Genomic DNA, 15,659 nt, shown 5'->3' with positions numbered 1-15,659 from the left:
CATACGCCCTAGCCTTGCCTGCAGGGAGCAACCGTGGGGATAGATATGCAATGTCTGCCCCATATACTTTTTCACTGGGTGCCTGAAGCAGCTTATAATTGCAAAGGAAACCAAGTATTCCATTTCCTCCTATCCATCCACTCTCAGCTTTAGCAGTGCTAAGTGTGAATGGCAATCTGGAAAAGGCTACTTAAACCGGGATGCCCATGACCCTAATCCCCAGTAGAAAGAGCCAGATAGTGGCTACTAAGCAGGGAGGGAAGGGCACTTTCCACATTATAAAAAAGCACTCTGTTTTCAGGATTGCTTCAAGTGGTTGAGGGAAATAACCGAAGCTTAGATGCCCAGATGTGGATTCTTCAAGGCACATAGAAACTGTGCCAAATCTCAAATCAATTGTTGCCTCCCAGCAAGTGTACCACAACACACACACACACACACACACACACACACACACACACACACGGCAAGGTGCTCAACCCTACCTAAAAGTCATACTCTCCTATCTGATCATCCTTCTCTTCAGATCCCGGTTGCAGTAGTTGTAGTTATTCACTGCTGAACCTAAGCACCCTGCACACGCTGAAAGGGATCTCTCTTTGCTATTACTGCATATACTCAAGACCAAACCCTGGCACTGAGCAATACATCTTTGAATGCACTACTGGGGAGAGAGAAGTGTGGCATGCAGTGGCGTAGCATGGTTTGCCAGTGCCGGCGTGGGGCAAGTGTTGCGCCCCCCTGGCAGACTGGGCAGCTGGGGTGGGGGCTCACGTGGAGCCTGTGTGCAGTGTGTGTGTATGAAGCCCAACTCCAACAGGCTCTTCTCCCGCTGCCTCAATCTGCCTGCCCACCAGACCAACCTGCCTGCCATCGCACCTCAGCTGCCAGGGCTCCATGCCTGTCATGGGGGCACCTGATTGCACCCCCTCAAAAATGTGCATCGGGGCAATGGCCCCCTACCCCCCACCCACCCACGCTACACCTCTGGTGGCAGGAAGAAGTGAAGAGAAGCTGTGGCACAGCTAGTCTTGGGCAGGGGGCAGGGATGGAAAAGTATACTCAGGTGCTCAAATGTTTAAGGAGGGGAACTGGTGGCCTTCCGCATGCTACTAGACTACATCTCCCACCATCATTCCTGAGCATTTGTCATTCTGGCCGGTGCCAGTTGGATTTGGGAGTCTAGGAAACCTGGGAGGGGGTGTGGGTTCCATCACCACTGGCTTAAGACATGCCTTGGCAGAGGAGAGAAAAGCACCTTCAAATTATATTGGTCCTTTCTGGTCCAGGGACTGTTTTCATCAGGGCCATGGAATGCTACAATCTGCTCACTAACCTCCTCAAAGGCAGAAAAGGAGTCAGTAAGTAGCAGCGCAGAATCCCTGGCTGCGTAGCACAAGCCTCAAGGCTCACCTGTGAGTTGATTGAAGCCCAACTGCTGTAGGCCATGTGTGGCGTTTTTTCCATAGTTGAGGAGGATGTAGAGGGCGTACTTGTCACCAGAGTCGTCATAGTGCTGCATCCCTCGTATTATGCGCAGGTTCTGCAGCGGCAGATAGGTGAAGATGTTCATGGCAATCAGAACGTAGCCAGTCACTTCTCGGATAGCCTGGGGAAAGTCAGAGGGAAATTTCAAGGGCACCATAAGACCCACCCATACGTCATCGAATCGCGCAGCTAGCAATTTTGCTAACAGATCGCGCCGCCACTCAAAACAGGCTACGTATTGGGACTGCAGCGCTTGATGGGAGACGGTGACCTCTGCTCCTTCCCTGTCATTGGTCTGCCCCAGTCTCTTCTTCATTAAAAGCATTTGTAACGGCAGTGATGGAAAAGGAGGAACCAAAGGGGAGATTCACATAAACCCCTCCATGCATTGCCAGAATGTGTGGGGTGGGCGAGTGTCACATGACCTCGTGGCCAAACCTCGCCCACTGCCAATTAAAGGGGGGGGGGAATGGGCGTACATTTCCAAAATATAAGATAAGTGCCTACATTCTGCATGTGCAAATGGCTTTAGATACCTCTTAGGTCTATTAATTACCATATAGCATATATTCAACACAAAAAACAGTGACAATATGTTGTTGACAAAGGACAGCTGGACATATAAAGGGCCCCATTACTTTCAGTAGCTTAGGGCCTCATCAAACCTAAATCCGGCCCTGGAAACAAGTCTATGTCCAATACAGATATGCATGTGTAGAGCTTCTCCAAGTGAGAGGGACCCCAACTGCTTTCCAATTGCATGTTGGATGTCACAGGAGCATGGTGGCAGAAGTGGATGTGGCTAGCTTTCGCAGTGACAGTGGACGGGGCTAGCCCATCTAACTGTGGTGGGGCAAAGCTACATCAATGGGTCCCTTCCAGATGTTATATCAACATGTGAAGGGGGTTGTGTGAATCTGCCGCCCCCAAAGTTTTCCAAAAGTGGTTGTAAGTGCGGTGCAATTTTGCAGTAATCCGAGGATCAAAAATCTAGAGCAGAGGAGCCGTTTGATATTGTTTCAAGAGTGAAACTAAACGGTCTGGCAACAGACCTGCGAATTCAGGAGTTGCAGAGTTCAAACAGAATTCCTTTATTGCACACCCCAAACTCTTGTTTGAATTACTTATCAAGTTTGCAGCTGCAACCGTCGCCATGTTTCATTTTCCCTTTCTCTTTTGTTGGATCATACTTGCAACGGGACACCTTCCTCATCTCCATGTTCAGACACTAGAGCAGAAATAATTTCTCTTGAGTTTCAGCCTCTTTTTTCTCCCCTCTGAGCTGAGGGGGAAAATTTATATCATCTAGACTTACCAAGATGCCCAACTATAATGATGCCCATTTCCCCGAAGGATTTTACATCCCCAAGGATGTACGTGATTCTGCAACAAGCCAGATTACGGCTACTTTGCATTAGGAAGGTCAAGGCAGAGGCTGCTGGTTACCCTACAATCTTTTAAGGCAAGATGTTCTTAGTTTTTCTATAGGGATCACAAAGCATTAGAGCTTGTGAAATCCCCCGAGACTATGATATCATCATCTTTGCTGGGGAACTGTTGTCTTGTGTTAGTGACTGCCTTTGGTGGCCACCCACATAAGGTATGTTTCATACTCTCTCAAATTAAATGAAGGGGGTGGGGAAGGCTCTTTCCCTGTGGGAGAGTGCATTAGTCAGGGAAAGGACCACTGTGACTTCAGACAACACTCAATAGGCCAGTTGTTGTTGACAGCTCACCCTGCCACTGGAAGCAGGAAAGTTAATTCCTGCAATGATGAGTTGGCCCCATTTGTACAATCACATTATGAAGAGTCTTTCCCACTCATCATACTGTGGTCCCCACATACCACAGGCAGGTTCAATCTAGATTAACATATTATACGGCTGTTCAGATTAAACACTGGATTTCTCGGCCTCCCAGCTACTCTGGGAAGGTGGACAATCCGAAACTCTACTGCCTCAACCATAGCTGTCAACTTTCAGATTTGAAAATAAGGGATCAGCAGCCCCGAAAATAGGGGTGTGGGTGGCGCTGTGGGTTAAACCACAGAGCCTAGGACTTGCCGATCAGAAGGTCGGCGGTTCGAATCCCAGCAACGGGGTGAGCTCCTGTTGCTCGGTACCTGCTCCTGCCAACCTAGCAGTTCGAAAGCAAGTCAAAGTGCAAGTAGATAAATAGGTACCGCTCCGGCAGGAAGGTAAATGGCATTTCCGTGTGCTGCTCTGGTTCGCCAGAAGCGGCTTAGTCATGCTGGCCACATGACCCAGAAGCTGTACGCCGGCTCCCTCAGCCAATAAAGCGAGATGAGTGCCGAAACCCCAGAGTCGGTCACGACTGGACCTAATGGTTAGGGGTCCCTTTACTTTTACCTTTAGCCCCAAAAATAAGGGATCAGCAGCCTCACCTGTCCTGGGGACAGTCTACGGGATATCTAACAATCCGGGATAGCAGCGGGAAGCGGTGCCGGAATAAGGGAATTTCCCGCAAAAAAAAGGGAAGGTTGACAGCTATGGCCTCAACTGTGAGCTGAAGGAAATTACCCCAGTACTGAAATCTTTAGCCATCTGCAGCATAGATCAGAAGCAGGGATGCCCAGGCTTCTACTCACCCTCAAAGTGCAAACCTCATTGACGCCAACATATGACGAGCAGCATCGTTCAATCCCTCCTCCGTCTTGGCACTAACCTATGACTCCCCACTTTAAGATGCAGGAACCCAACACAGCAAAAACCCCACAACCTTGGCTCTTTATCAAGGCAGAGTCTAGGTGCCATAAGTGCTGTCTACCTGTCTGGTGCCCATAGGAGGCAAGTCAGGGCACAGCCCTGTCTGGCAGGAAATCTGGGAGCAAGTGAGAGCAGGAAGAGGGGGAGAGCTAACAAGACAGTTCTCCACACTAGTGAGATGGGGTAAGGACCAAGGAGGAAAGACAGAGAGGTTAATTTAAATCCTAAGACGGTAACAAGGGTATTGCTTAAACTGCTGACAGTCAATATTCCCAGGGTGCCTTGGAGAAGATTTCGTGCTAGCTTCACAAATCTGCTGACAACAGGAATAAACTTAGGCCTGGTGCACTCGTAACACGGGCTTTTTGCAAATCATGGTTTGCAGTTGGGATTCAGATTCAGGATTGAACTATCCCCCTTCCCCACTCCAGCATGCTTTCTCCCTCCCTTCCTGACAGTAACCATGTTTTCATTTTATGTGTGTGATAGTTCAATAGATGTTAACAGCAGACTACATTCTTTTCTAACCATGGTTTTACAAATCGACTTGAAATCAGCGGTTGTGAGGAAACCATGACTTATATCAATGAACATATTCACACAATATCATGTTTATCTGTGGAAAGGGTAGGGCAGGAAATAGCTGCAAACAAGGGAAGAGGGAGAGAAAGGAATATACATGCACAAGGTTGGCTCCTAGTCTGCAAAAAAAGTGTGCATGGGATCTATTATTTTATCTGCACCAGCAATACCTGTACTGCTATAGGGCCAGCAGTGTGCATGGTACTTTAAAGAGTATAAAATGGCAAACCCCTGCCCCAAAGAGCTTACAGTATAATCTAAAATTATTTTAAAAAGGAAGGGAAGCCCCAGGAGATTGTACACATGCTTAAGCTTCATGACAGGCTTAAGTAGTAGTAGCTTATAGTAGGGCATTGGTAGGCAGACTAAGGCCCAGGGGTCGGATCCAGCCCAATTGCCTTCTAAATCTGGCCCGCAGATCAGCGGGAATCAGCGTGTTTTTACATGAGTAGAATGTGTGCTTTTATGTAAAATGCATCTCTGGGTTATTTGTGGGGCATAGGAATGTGTTCATTCCCCCCCCCCCAAAAAATAGTCCGGCCCCCCACAAGGTCTGAGGGACAGTGGACTGGCCCCCTGCTGAAAAGGTTTGCTGACCCCCTGTCGTAGGGCATGGGCAGCGATGCCAACTTGAACAAAATATTGGGGAGGCCAGGTAAGCCCCACATAATTGATCACATGATGCGATGTACGCACACCATTTGAATGGCAGCCCCCTCAAATATTTATTGGGTGAGTGAAGACCCTTTGGCCCCTATGGGCATGGGAGCTATAGGGTGTCAACATCTCTTCCTGCCTTCTTTGTTTCGAAGCACGCTCCTCCTCCTAGATCCTTACTGGCCCTTGTGTACTTCACAGGGCTGATGCCAACACACAAAGGTCTTTCCCCCAACACACACACTCAGCAAGTAATCTCCTTACCTGTAAGAATGAGAGGTCCGAATTTCTTTCGATGAGCACAATCTCAAGGTTGCCCATGACAATCTCACAGTTGTTGTACATTTTCTGTAGCGTCTGGTATGTCTGGTGGGAATCTCCCGTGACGCTGAGACCATTCAGGGTGCCTGCACAGACTGCAACAAAAGAAGGAGAAGAGATGCACAAGTTAGGAGCAAAGCACAGTAGCTGAAACTTGGCAGCCAATGGGTGACAAGAAAGATCAAGGTCAAACACACACACACACCCATCATAAGCAGGGCTGCCCACACATCAGCGCTTCACAATTTGATCCACGATCCTGGCCAGAGCATGCCGCAGGTAAAGATTAGGTGTGAACCAAGTTAGCTGTCCAGGGTCACAACAACCTTCCTCTGGAACACATCACTCAAGGCACTTCACTCAAGCCCCCTGATACTAAGGATATATCCACACCATGAAATTACAAAACTTTTGTGCCAGTTTAACTATCATGATTTCCTTCCCCCCAAATCCTGGTAGTAACCACAGTTTGCTGAAGGAACTAAGAATCCCCAGTCCCCTTCTCACAGAATTACAGTCCTCAGGTTTTCTTTGGGACAGGGAACTGCTATGAATTTGGTACGGATAGATCTTCTCAATGGGTGAGACAGAGAACCTGTGGTCCCTCCAAGTGTTGTTGAACTACAGCTCCCATCATCACTGACCATTCCCCATGGTGGCTGGGGCTGATGGAAGTTTGAGTCCAACAACATCTTTCAGATTAACACAGGTTAACCACCCTTGCTCTATAGGCTCACTTAGGATGCCTCTAGAGAAGGCTTTCCCAAACTTGGGTGTCCAGCCAGTGTGGTGTAGTGGTTAAGAGTGGTAGACTTGTGATCTGGTGACCTTGGGCTAGTCACACTTCTGTGAAGTCTCTCAGCCCCACTCACCTCACAGAGTGTTTGTTGTGGGGGAGGAAGGGAAAGGAGAATGTTAGCCGCTTTGAGACTCCTTAAAGGGAGTGCTAAAGCGGGATATCAAATCCAAACTCTTCTTCTTCTTTGGACTACAACTCCCATCATCCCTAGCTAGCAGGGATGATGGAATTGTAGCCCCAAAACAGCTGGACACCCAAGCTTGGGAAATCCTGCTCAAGGCACTCTTGTGAGTAACAAATGTGACTGACATCTGCAATCCATATGGGATTATTTATTAAATCTGCATACTGCCCTTCATCCAAAGATTTCAGGGTGGTTCACAATATTAAAATACAAAATGAGAGCATAAAATACGTAACAAAACAAAACAAAACAAAAACTCCTACATATATATTTAGTTGGATCAGATGATGTGGTAAAGCAACTATGGTCGATACCAGTTAGGGTAACGCCAAACAACCATGTTAGATGCCATAACATTCAAAACTATCCTTCGACTGGAAGCCTGGCACAAACATCACCAGGGAGAAGCCACCTGTAAAATAGCTTATAATTCCTCAGAAGGGTGGCAATGATGGCCAGCATCCAACTTCAGAGATGCTCAAAGGCTTGGACATGCTCAGCGGGCTTGTTGTTTGTTTTCCTCAGAACACCTGACCCCAATGACACATTACAAACTTTTTTTTGAACTCACTATCCCCAGTTTCAAAAGGGGTTTGCCATGAAGAATGGGGAGCTCCTGGTCCAGAGATTGAAGCCCAACGTGTATTGGGCACACAGAACTTATTACATAGTTCTATATGAAACACAGCCAAATACAGTGGTACCTCAGGTTACAGACGCTTCAGGTCACAGAGTCCGCTAACCCAGAAATAGTGCTTCAGGTTAAGAACTTTGCTTCAGGATGAGAACAGAAATCATGCTCCGGCGGCACAGTGGCAGCGGGAAGCCCTATTAGCTAAAGTGGTGCTTCAGGTTAAGAACAGTTTCAGGTTAAGAACAGACCTCCGGAACGAATTAAGTACTTAACCCGAGGTACCACTGTATAAGAAAGGAGAACCTGCTTTTAGCAATGGTTGTTGAATACAAATTGACATTCCAGTTTTATGGTAAGAGTTCAAATTCTGAATTTCCTTAAAACCAGACAGTAAAGTTTCAAAAAGTCAAGTTCTGTATATATGTGTGGGTGGGTACGGATATATCACACCGCTTGGAAAACAAGTGGGCACTATTGACCAGCTTTACTTCTTTTGGAACAGAGGAAGTGAACACACACACACACACAAATACCAATCACCATGGTGCCCACTTCCTGGCAGCTTGCCATTGGCTAATCTCACCCAGGCCCTGAAGGCAATTTGCCAGGGAAATGATTGGCAACCATGAGCACCGGCAATTCCAGCTCCACCCCTTGGAAGGTAAATAAGCAATCAGCTGAAGTGGCCGGCAACAAGAGGAAGTGTGCAATAGGGCAGAAACCACAGAGAAGCAGGTTCCTAGACTTGATAGGCCTCAGAGAGCTTTGTTGAGATCTGGATCTGCCCTAGAATGGTTCTTTTGTTTTCTGTTCTCCTTGACAAGGAGTACATTCTGGTGTGGGTGCATTTACACTTGTGGGGTTGTTTTTGGCATGCAACACACCCATCAAGCTGCGTCCTCAACACACCACTGACCCACTGGGTGCCATTGTTGCCCCTTGCAAAGCACCACTACACAATGCCCTGAACTCCACCGAGATCCATACCCTGATTCTCCAGCAGGCTCCTGCAGATATGGCCCGAGAGTCTTGTTCTTGGCATGGCAGCGTAAGTCCAGCAGGCCCCTGGCACCCGTACCCGGCTGCCCACCCTCCCCTGCACAGGCTTGCTTTCCAGGCAAGCACCACCCTCTTCATTGCAACCCTACAGAGCAGGTGTGGGATGGGGTGTGTGAAACAGACCAAGCGCTAGTTACAGCTTTCAGCACTCCTCTATTATCACGCAGACTTCTCCCAGCAGCTTTGAAAGGAAGCTTAGGGTGTGAGGATGCAGAGAACACCTGGCTTCTAGTTCTCTTTTCATTTCAAGGCTTGTTGATGCTCACTATTTCCTGTTCTCTTTGGGCGAATATAAAATATTTCTGCACTGCTCCCTCTCTTAGTGATACTTGAATGGTTCATAATATAAAACAAAATAATAATGTATTAAAACATTGAAAACAACTGTAGAGTTCCACTCACTGTCGTCAGCAATATATGTTATTCAAAGCTGGAAATTAGGAACCAAACAAAGACCTGGGCAAACAGGTAGGGCTTAAGCAGGTACTGAAAGCTCAGGTCAGCCAACCTGTTGGCTTCTTTCCAAGAGCAGGGAGTTCCACAGAACAGGCACATTCAGAGAAAAGAAATATAGATTGGTTAGTTACCACTGACTTTACCTTCCTCCTTATCATGTAATCAAGTGAATTACGAGTGGCAAAAGGGTGGTTTTTATTCTTTCATGTTTATAGGTAAAGCGAGGATGTTACCTAAATTATCAGTTGTGTGTGCAGGGCAGGCAGTAGTGGTTATTCTGGATCAATTAGCCATGGAGACAGGTGTGCTCTCCAGTATCTGGTGTTTGCAGGTAAACTTTTGTGGCTAAATCACAGGTTAGGCACACTGTGCCCCATCATCCATGAACGCATAAACACTTGTTGTTAATAGGTAACAGAGCGAACACTGAATAAACAAGACTACCCTGCTCGGTTTTCATTTTGGATTAAATCATCCAAAACAAACTCACTCAACCCCCACCCCCATGTTCCTTATTCAAAACCACTCATTTGTACTAAAGGCAGAAGATATACATAAAACATGCAGTTCAAGAACAGGGGAGGTCCACCTTCTTTAGTCCAGTTGCAATGAACATAGGGTTGTGTTTGGTAGACCTAAGTGAGTCGTGCCTATTAACTTCAATGGATTTACTCTGAATAGGACTAGCATTGAATACAGGTCACACTGCCCTAAATCCGCCTCTGATAGGAGTCTCCCAATAAGTCTCAGCGCCCTTAACAAACTACAGTGTCCAGGATTCTCTGGGGAAGCCATGACTGTTTAAAGTGGTATCACAGTGCTTTAAATGTATGATGCAGATAAGACAAAAAGAAGCACTTCTTTTGTCTGTTTTTAACTCATCCTGGGCATCTGCCAGTGACATCCACCCTTAAAGGGTTTGAACAGCTACCCCAATACCCAGGCTTAGTGCTTTTAGAACAGCAAGACTGTGGTGCAGTAATGTTGACTAAGCACCACACAAGAACATTTTTCTTCCTCGGGGTGTGGATTTAACAGCTATTACAATAAGAACTTCAAACAATGTACGGTAAGCAAACAGAATAGTAAACAAACCAGGCACTGTAGATGATCTGAATTTATTCAGCCCCAGAATCCATATCCAGTGCGCAGGGTTATAAAGGATATGTCTTAGATGCATTTCCTGCTAAGCAAGGGAATTGCCCTACCTTTACTCTGTCTTCCTCCTATTGCTGCCCTCATCCCACCCCACAAAAGAGGCTTTGTTTTTGTGAATGATGGAGAGAGGTACATCTTCCCCACACCAATGGGCAGGGAAGATTCCAGGAAAAGCTGCATCTGACGAATTTGTGCCCATTGTACTACTGCTAAAGGAAAACATCAACAACAAAACTACTGCTCTGTAAATTGATCCCCAAAAAGAACTAGCCTACTTTATTTGGTATGTTCTAAAACAGGCAGAGGGACGCAGGTGGCACTGTGGTCTAAACCACTGAGCCTCTTAGGCTTGCTGATCAGAAGGTCAGCGGTTTGAACCCCTGCGATGGAATGAGCTCCCGTTGCTCAGTCCCTGCTCCTGCCAACCTAGCAGTTCGAAAGCACGTCAAAGTGCAAGTAGATAAATAGGTACTGCTCCGGCGGGAAGGTAAACCGCGTTTCCGTGCACTGCTCTGGTTTCACCAGAAGTGGTTTAACCATGCTGGCCACATGACCCGGAAAAACTGTCTGCAGACAAACGTCGGCTCCCTCGGCCTATAGAGCGAGATGAGCGCCGCGGCCCCAGAGTCATTTGCGACTGGACTTAACTGTCAGGGGTCCTTTACCTTTACAGTGGTACCTCGGGTTACATACACTTCAGGTTACATACGCTTCAGGTTACAGTCTCCGCTAACCCAGAAATAGTACCTCAGGTTAAAAACTTTGCTTCAGGATGAGAACAGAAATTGTGCTCCGGCGGTGCGGCGGCAGCGGGAGGCCCCATTAGCTAAAATGGTGTTTCAGGTTAAGAACGGACCTCTGGAACGAATTAAGTTCTTAACCCGAGGTACACTGTACCTTTTAAAACAGGCAGAAGGCCAGACAGAGCCCCCTGTTGCTTCTCTGCCAGCCCCTCTTATGAACAAAAAGCAGGCTAGCAAAAAAAAAATTCCCACTTAAGAATGGGCACTTCCCTGCCACTTCTGTTTCTTTTGTGACGAGCACACAGGAACAAGTTTTGCCATTCCTCTTCTGGCAGCGCAGTCACCTTGGTGAAAGTCCTGCTGGCCTAGGTTGACATGGCTTGGATCTGGTATAAACTCCTACATTGAAAGCCTAAAGGAGCAAAGACAATTGCCACCATTCTTTGCTGATTTCAGGCTAGATATGCCATCACTAAACTCTGCAATGTCCATCTTGTCCTATGGTTATAAAAGTGTTGGAACTGATGGGGGGAAAGTGCTGGCTGCTACAGACAGGTGAGGGAGGAATGCTCCCCTACAGAAACATCGCAGCTGACTTAGGGCAGCAGAGAGCTATGTATATATGCAGCAGGAAGGAGATAGCTACACCCTGGAAGCAGTAAGTAAATAAGTACATAGATTGCAGGTGGAGGGGGGAAATTCTAGAGAAACGGAGTTCCTTTGAGCATATCCTATGCCAATCAATAATCACAGTCATGTTCTTCAAAATCTATAGAAAATTTCAGAAAGCATTTTTTTATTCATATCTTGTGCCCATGGGCCCTAGGTTGCCTACCCCTGAAATCTGAACTCCCTTCCCCATCCCAGAATAAACCCACTGCTGTCTGCCACTAGACCTCCCAAGCTCTCTCTAGCACGGTTTCCATGTAGGCATGAGTTCTGGACATTTTACTTTACATTAAAAATATATATATTATGCTGTACTTATCCATGACCTATGGACAAGACCACATTATGATGTGAAATCTCGTGAGGTACAGAGAAGAAGCCATTTACTTTCAAGCTCTTTAACTGCTGCTATTTCCTACAGTTTGGGTGTGTACATTTGCTTCATATCTGTAAAGTTCATGAGGGTTAAGCACGAGCCCATAAATCTTCCGCAGTTGCCTCAAAAACTGACACGCACACACCAAACTGGCTGGGCAACTTCTCTCGCCAAGTATGACACAAACAAACAACCTGATCGGCCAACAGTTTGAGCCAATCAACAGCCCAAAGTGATTGACGCACAGCAGGTTCGTGTCGTACCTGGAACACAACAGGACTTCGGCAATCTAAACACATACACAATGCCAAAAGCCACACCTACAGTTTATGTTCCCAAGGTAGGGAAAGAGAACGGGGGCAAAAAGATGCATTTGGGGCCAACTGGGCTGGAAATCTGGACACAGGATTCCCCGAGCGCAAAAGTTATTTGTGCTTTCTTCTATGTGTTTCCAGTGGGATAAGGACAGAGATAAATTCCCCTGGCAGATCCTGTAAAAGTTCGAGCCTTTTCACTCCACCAGTCATTCCGAATGTCCCAGTAGCCACGGAAGAAGTAGACCTTCTGGGTGCAGGAATGGAAACCCCTGCCAGCTCCAGAAGGGGAGGAGAGCCTGGACACAGGGCCTTCATTGTCCCCAGATGGAACTGCTTTGCTCCCCAGGCCACTCTGTGAAGGGACAGCCCCAAGCCATGTCCTGGCTGGACAACAATGGGGTGATTATCCATGGGGAGGGGTGGAGACATTAAAGGATCCTGCCACAAGACTGCTTGAAGGGAAGGGAACAGATATGTCCATCAGCCCCCCACTTCACCCAAAGAGGTGGTGGATCCAGCCCTGATCTTTCCGAGCTCATCCTCCCCCTCCCCTTCCTTACCTCTGGAATATTCCCTCCTTACTGCTATGTCAGTGAACCCTATCTCTTACTTATTAACACGTTAAAAAAAATAAATCTACACAAATCTATCCCACCTCTCTTAATACGTAGAAGTCACAGAGTCCTCTACAGTGTGGTCCTACTCCAGATTCATTGACTAAAGCAACATAGCTTCCCTCCTGTTAAATGTTAGGCAAACACCATCTCTGTTGTTGTTTTCAGCACTGACCGAAGACCTTCCTCTTCCAACCAGCCTTTTAAGTAGAAATCTTATTTTAAAAGCAGAAATCTTTCCCAGTCTGCATCTGTACTGGAATTGTTTTTAGATGTTCTGTTAAATCTTTTCTGTGTGGGTTCCTCAAGGATTCCCCATTGCTGTGCTATAAGCTTCCCTGCTTTAAGCTGGGATAAGAATCGCAAAAATTGCAGCCATGTTCCCTGATCAGACAACAAGACACTTCTCTGTCCTTACGTTTGCACTCTTTCTATGCTTAATTGTACTGTGGGTTTAAGTCACCAAAAGGCTGAAAAACAGTAGTGTTGTTAGCAAGGGCTGCCTTTGAGAGTCCATAGCTATTTATTGCCACCAGACATAAACAATGCTTCCTTTCCAGGCAATCTACACTCCATCCTTCTGCCGCCTCTGGCCTGGCAGCCTCTTTCCTCAATGGGCAAAAAAGGCAGAGGGAGAATTGGCATGAACAGCTACCCACCCTCTTCTCCCCAGTCCAGACAGTGGCTCCAGCCTGGGAGGCAAGCAACAGCCAGACATATCAAGTCCTTTCCTGAAGCGATAACTGGAGGGGGGAACATGAAAGGGTTGGAGGGGGTGGAAGTGTTTAACTCCTCTCAATCATTTCCCTTGTCAGTGTGTGTGTGTGTGTGTACACACACACACGTGCGCCACACACAAGTGCCCCTCAGTTTCCTTCAGCCCCGAGAAGCTAGTAGCCCAGGACTCCTGGGTTCTCCTGCCAGCTATAAGGGATTAATGAGTATTAATAAAGATTAGAACGTGGTGAGGGATGAACTTGGGTTGTGGGTTGGCAGGGGGCAAACGGGAAGGGGTAGCAAACAGGAAGGGGCTAGGAGCCAGGACCACTGGGTTTTGTCCCATTTTTCTAGTGACATGTTCTTTGCCGGGTTGCTATTCAAGAGCCAGACGTGACTCAGAGCTGAGCAGCTGGGTGTGGGGAGAGGGGAGAGCAGTTTTGCCTCTCGCTAGGCTGAGATAAAATCAATGCCACCCACTCCCCACCGCCGTAACCACAATCTCTTCACTCGTCCACCTAGATTAGGACACCCGAGGTTCGTTCGTTATATGTAAAGTAATTGGCCTCATGGTATATACAATGCAAAAAGTGCTCCCCAACTGTGGCCACTTCTCTTGGGCTCTGGATCTAGACACGTCAAAGAAGCAAATCAGTTAAACGCATTGTAAACTCATACAGGGAAATCCGGCAGGGAAAGGCGGGACTCCACAGTGCCATCTGGTGTCACAGTGTTATATCACATATAAAAAGGTAAAGGGGACCCCTGACCATTAGGTCCAGGTGTGACCGACTCTGGGGTTGCGGCGCTCATCTCGCTTTATTGGCCAAGGGAGCTGGCGTACAGCTTCCGGGTCATGTGACCAACATGACTAAGCCGCTTCTGGCGAACCAGAGCAGCGCACGGAAACGCCGTTTACCTTCCCGCCGGAGCGGTACCTACTTGCACTTTGACGTGCTTTCAAACTGCTAGAGTTGGAAGGAATCCCAAGGGTCTTTGAGCCCAACCCCCTGCATTACAAAGGCAAGCAGCTGACATATAGAAGGACACCTGACAGTCTGTCATTAGAACCCTATGTCCCAGACCTTCACTGCATAAATATGTAGGTGATCCAAGAAAGGTGAGAAGGATTCACACTGCCCTCCAACAGCTTCTGGCTTTTACTACGGGCTGAGATATAGGGCAACCCTTACCTACTTTCGCTTTGCCTTCATAGGGTAGGACCAGAAGCACGGTAGGTGTGCCCTATGGTTGCTGAGTAACCACAGACACTCCAGACAGGCGTCAAACTTTGGCCTGGTCAGGCATCTGCCAAGGGCCTACACCCCAGTAGGGGGCTCAGGACAGGAGCCCCTTGACCTGCTGAAGTGAGAAAGGAGCCCCTTGGCCTGGAGCTAACCCAGAGCATGGTGATGAAGATGGTCAGAGGCGAGGGGATCAAGTCCTATGAGGAAAAGTTTATGGAGATGGGGATGTCAAGCCTGGAGAAGACAATTAAGCAGCAGTACAATCAATCACCATCTTTCAAGGGCTGTCACATAAATGATGAAGGAAATCCAACCCCAAATGGGAATACTACCCAAAATCAGAACTTACATAGGAATCCATAACAAACAAAAACAAAGGAAATGGAGCAAGGACAGCTCATTTGTTTTGCCACTTGAGGTGAAACAGGAAGTACTGGCCACCTCCACAGAATCAGCACCAATTTCCAGCAAGATCTCACCAAAATCTTGGGAGATCTCACTGGAAATCTGGCTGTGGTGGCAGGGTGGGTAGGGCCCCTGCAGGGTTGTCGGCCTGCGGGTTTCCAACACCTGAGGCGGCTGCTTCACCCCACCTCATGGTTGGGCCGGGCATGGAAAGGAGGATGCTTGTCATCTGTTGGCTCCTAAAGAATAAGTGTGGCTGTTCCTTGAACAGTTTGTTTGGATCTGAGGTCTCTCTGCGTTTCCTGGGAACAAGAGTAGGCCGAAAGATGGCATCCAAGGTGAGGAGGGGGAACCAGACTTATTCTGATGTCAGTCTTGTCCCAGTCTGGATGAACTCACATTAGAGCTGAGGCTTGAGATAACGAAACCTTTAATGGAGACAACAAAACAAGCCTGCACAAGAAACCTCAACTTAGCAAGCAAGCAAGCATCCAACCAACCAACCTA

At 47.5% G+C, this 15,659-nt stretch overlaps 1 protein-coding gene across 1 annotated transcript in view; it reads right to left on the bottom strand.

The window, feature by feature from the left end:
• Positions 1 to 15,659, bottom strand: part of ERBB3 (erb-b2 receptor tyrosine kinase 3) — a 93,546-nt gene that overhangs the window by 46,320 nt on the left and 31,567 nt on the right. The window contains exons 2-3 of the mRNA XM_028712625.2: positions 5,718 to 5,869; positions 1,414 to 1,609 (exon numbers count right to left, since the gene is read on the bottom strand). Coding sequence (XP_028568458.2) covers positions 1,414 to 1,609; positions 5,718 to 5,869 — 348 coding nt within the window. The remainder of the gene's footprint in view (positions 1 to 1,413; positions 1,610 to 5,717; positions 5,870 to 15,659) is intronic.

Source organism: Podarcis muralis, chromosome 2 (genome assembly GCF_964188315.1).
Source record: "Podarcis muralis chromosome 2, rPodMur119.hap1.1, whole genome shotgun sequence".
Lineage (NCBI taxonomy): Eukaryota > Metazoa > Chordata > Lepidosauria > Squamata > Lacertidae > Podarcis > Podarcis muralis.
The sequence above is the reverse complement of the archived record's forward strand: the minus strand, read 5'-3'. Positions and strand labels throughout refer to the sequence as shown.